At 25.0% G+C, this 5,066-nt stretch overlaps 1 protein-coding gene across 1 annotated transcript in view; it reads left to right on the forward strand.

Moving 5' to 3' along the window:
* The window catches only part of LOC111632714 (citrate synthase, mitochondrial-like), a 22,281-nt gene extending 19,837 nt beyond the window's left edge, over window positions 1-2,444 (forward strand). Inside the window, exon 6 of the mRNA XM_023377222.1 lies at window positions 1,854-2,444. Coding sequence (XP_023232990.1) covers window positions 1,854-2,018 — 165 coding nt within the window. The 3' untranslated portion in view covers window positions 2,019-2,444. The remainder of the gene's footprint in view (window positions 1-1,853) is intronic.
* The last annotated feature ends 2,622 nt before the right edge of the window (window positions 2,445-5,066 follow it).

Consider the following 5,066-nt stretch of genomic DNA (forward strand, 5'->3'; position numbering starts at 1 on the left):
AAAAAGTGAAATATAGGGACATATATGTCCATTTTTATATATATATATATATAAACAGTTTATTATATCATATCATACCAAAATAAAAACACTCAATGCTCAAAAATATAAATATAAGGGTTATATCTGAAAATTCTAAACCCTGATTTTCAATGATGATGATAATCATATTTTTATCATTCAATACGGAATAACTGCATTTTAATGCTCTTCACTTGTCAAAACTTTATTGCCAATCATCATAATGAAATCATCAGCTTTACATTCATAATTCCCATTCTGATTTTAAAAAAAGATAGTAGTGTTATATATTTAAAAATTATCTTTATATGCATATTAATTGCTAATAAAAATTGAATGGGTACTTTTCTTATATTTAAAGCTTCATCAGTCATTTAATTAGAGCTTTTGATTGCAATTTCAGCTTATGACACTCAAAACTAAAACTTTTATAAAATGAAATGTTTTCGAAATAAAACATACACTTAAGTAGAAAGAATAATTAAATTATAAGATGGTATTTCATTTGAAAATTTATTTTATAATTTGATTACCTGATGAAGCTTTAAATATTAATATAAAAATACATATGGTTTTATCAGCAAATTTAATTCTTAAGGTATTTTACATTTACACATTTGAATACTGCAATATTTTTACAAAAGGAAATTTCTGTTTTATGAATTATATAACATTATTATACAGATTATTCATAAATCCCACTGGGGATTTTGATGCCTGCTAGTGTAATAACAAAAGCAGACACATCAGAACAGTTCATATCAATAAGTAAAGAATTTCTCCAAGTTGACATTTGCAATAACTGTTGACACATGCACTTTAGATTTTGCTGCTAGGGGACAGTCATGCCAAAACATGGCATTCACTGATGAGAAGAAAGCTTTTTGTGTCTTAGAATTTGCAAAATGCAAGTTTGTTGTGATAGTTTAACAGAGAGTTTGCAAGAACTATCACACAGACACTGTGACAGACAAAACAATTCATGTAATATACTAAGTTTCAGAAGACTGGCTGTCTGTGCACTTCAAAACAGACAGGACTCTTGGAAGTCAAAAAATTGCACCTGCTTGGAATTGTAGAACTAACAAACAGTAATCTGGCATATTCTACGTGAACATCTTTGAATGAAACCATATTGTATTTGTTTGCATAGAATATGCCAGATTGTTGGTTTATGAGAACTGCAATTCCAAGCTGGTGCAATTTGCAAGAGCTCTGGACGGAACTTTCTTGAACAAGCTAGATTCTCTCTCAGTAAATGGTCCTGGTCATCCTGTCTGTTTTTGAAGCACACAAGCAGCCAGTCTTCTGAAACTTAGTGTATTGCATGAATTGTTTTGCCTGTCATAGAAATTTCTGATATTTCTTGAAAAATCTTTCTTCTAATCAGTGAATGCCATGTTTCATTACAACCTTGTGGCAAAAATCTGAAGTGCACATGTCAATGATTATTGCAAATGTAAACTTGGAGAGATTCTCTACTTGTTGATATGAGCTGTTATGCTATGTCTGCTTTGGTTATTACACTATCAAGCATCAAAAAAACCACCAGAGATATAACATTTTAGAAATGTACAGTTATTCTTTAGGAAAATATTATTACTCTGTACATTCATTATTCTTTTAGTTCTACTAACTTAAATTCTAATTCTTTAGAAAATAATTTTCAATTATAAAACAGTAAGATAAAGTTTAATTATAATTCTTACAATAAAAATCAAAATATGCATTACAAATAGATTATAATCTGTTTGTAAATTGAAAAATTATTTTAAGATTCATTATTATTAATGCAATTATATCCAAAACTAATTAAATATTTCTTTTTTCAGCATTTTGGAATGAAGGAGATGCAGTACTATACAGTTTTATTTGGTGTCTCTCGTGCTCTGGGTGTACTATCTTCTCTTATCTGGGATAGAGCTATGGGTCTACCCATCGAAAGGCCTAAATCAATGGACACAAGTGGTCTAATGAAACTAGTTGGTGCTGTCTAGATCACTGGTCATTCTCATACTTCCAGTATACATTGGAAAGGCACCAATTTAATTTTATTATCACAGCATAGAAAAATTTTAAAGAAAGGGATTGAATGATACTTGGCTTAAGGAACTGTAGCATATTTTTCCAGGACTTTGACATTTAAATGTTACAAAAAGTATCTATCAATCCTTGGTTAGGTTTTAATCTCAGGTTAAATGCACTCCAGGAAAATAAATATATTTGGTTTAGGTTAAAAAGAAAAAAAATGGAAAATGTAATCAAGAACTTAAAAAAAAGCAATATGAATTTAGAAATTTCAAAACAAGCAGGAAATTTTGCTCATTTAATTAGATTTATATATATTGTTTATAAGTCAACAATTTTTGGAAAAGTTGCTGTAAATGTGAAATTGAAGTAAAGTCAGATTGTGTAGAAACTGATTTGTGTCTCTTAATTAAAATTTGAATTCATTCTTATGAAACAACTTTAAACAGGTTTTTTAACAAGAACTTGTATAAAGTTATCTTCTGACCTGTGATAAAATGAATAATAAAATTTTAATTAGATAAAAACATAATTTCTTTAATTGATCTGTTGTCAACAAAGACTTTACTAAAAACTACTATTTTCCTTAAATATTTTTTTTTATTGAATAACAAATTTTATTCAAGAAAACTAAAGTACTCAACTACACAATAAAAAAGCAAAGAATATTAGCAAATTTAGAGCTTTTTTATGAAGTATAACTGAATTATTTTTATGTACAATTTATCAGTTTTTCAAGAAAAATAAAGCATATTAGAGAATTGATAACATTGTTTTCTTCCATTCTTACTAAAGACGTTTAAAAATAAATAATAAATTCTGAAAATTTACTATTTATTTAGAAATGGAAGTAACTTATCTACAAATAAACTAGAGATAAGAGTTTTCTTCAAATTTGTAGAAATAATGAAATTTCTACATGAAATAACATGTACTTGTTCTGTGGATACAGAGGATAAAACAGTGTTCTTTAATGCCATTTCTTTAAATAATTTTGCTTAAAATGTGATTTTTGTTAAATGAAGCTTCCCAAAAATTTCATTCAGCAAAATTCATAGAAATTATCATCTAGATGTTTTAAAAAATTATAATAATCATTTTATTCATAAAATAAATTTTAAAAATCATGTAACTTTCAAAACTATTTATGTGCATATTTAATAAATGTATTTTGCTTTATTTATGATTCATTATTAAGATACTTAAGAGTTCCACTAATAATAATAGAGAGAATATTTCTAATGATTTTATGTCGTGTACTGACATCTTATGATCTCTGAGATGCCATCCATGTTTTGATTGGTAAATTTGTAAGTTTTATGTGTTTTATTATTTTTTTTTTCTTTCCAATAGTTGAATTCTTTTTCTCACTTTCTAACTACAGTTACAGTATATCAATTTTGTAATGTTATTGGTTAACAATTTCAAGATAATGATTTTCAAAAGATATATAGCAAATATTATTTTCTTCAGCTCTTTTCAAATATGTTATTTATTCTATATTTTCTATTTTGGTTTAAAATTCCTTTTTTGTATTATATTCAAAATATATTCACAATTTAGCAGTTGTAAATACATTTTGAATTTTTGTAATTTATTATACTACAAAATCAAAATTAATAAATTATTATTATTATTATCAGATCTAACAATAATTAATTTGACTGTTAATTTACAATATTCTTATTCATATTAAATTGATTTTACTTTCAAATAAAATATGCACAAAGATTTTCATGTAGAAATGAAATTATACAAAATTTAATGCACATTTGATTTCAAAGTCACAAATTAGAGAAATTAGTAATGTATGTATGTTTATTGTGATTAGAAATATTTACTAGTTTATCTCAATATTTAATTAAATGACAAAATCTTTTTTATTAGACATTGGCATATACCTAAATACACATTTAACATTTTGAATTAATTTACTTTCTAAGAGATCAAAATAATCTAATTCAATATTTTATTTGTCTATAGTGTATATGTATAAAAAAATCAATACTGTATTTAGGATAAATTCTATTATATAGCAATTAAGAATCAAATGAATTGCTAGCATCTTAATATGTCTAATTTATTAATGTTTATTAATCTTTCATCTCTCATAAAATGCATTTTTATTTTGCTATTTTTTGTGGGTTTTTTTTATCTGTATAAAAAAGCAATAAACTTTTTTCATCTGGAGGAAATTCAAATATGATATTTAAATAATTACAATATCCATCTTAGAAACCCATTTCATTAATCAAAAAACATTTTTTGTATTGCTCAAGGCTGGTTCTTAGAGTGAGATATCTTGCTTCCATTACAATATCCAGCTGTTGAGCATAAAATGTAAATAAATACAGATACATATCTTTAAACTATGACTCCAAAAGTTCTTAATATTAATAAATTTTGAACAGGTTAAAAGTTTCTAATATAACTTTCGTAGAAAAGAATGATGAATGTTGGACAGGTGATCCTGGAGAATAAATAAATGAAATTATTATAAATCAAAGCTTTTGCTGTAATTAAAATTATATTTAAAAAGTTTATGTAATTTATGATGATAAAATATATTTAAACTTTTTACAATTTTTTAAAAATTAAATGGCATTTTACTATTTCAATAAAAATATCTATTTTATTGAAAATAAATACTGTATTACATAAATTGTAATAATTTTGATACTTTTCTAATGATTCAATTATTTTAAATAATCTTTTGAAGGTAAAATTAGTTCTGAATGAGGGGTTTAGACTAAGTAAAAAGTCAAAGAAACCATATACAGTAGAGCGTCGATTTTCCGAAAGTCAATCATCCAAAAGAATTCCAGTCGGCAAATTTAAATTTTCGCCAGTGCTGTGGCGCTTCAATCTTTGGCTATGTCTTGGGTTACTCAAATATTTTACGTTTTTGATACTAAATTAACATCTGAAGTATAATTTTTTATTATTTTTATATTTTTCAATATATTTATTTTGTTTGTACAAAATAAAAACCTAATTTTTTACGATACAATAGTCTT

The sequence above is a fragment of the Centruroides sculpturatus genome, unplaced genomic scaffold, assembly GCF_000671375.1.
Source record: "Centruroides sculpturatus isolate CEXI.00-Female unplaced genomic scaffold, Cexi_2.0 scaffold839, whole genome shotgun sequence".
NCBI lineage: Eukaryota > Metazoa > Arthropoda > Arachnida > Scorpiones > Buthidae > Centruroides > Centruroides sculpturatus.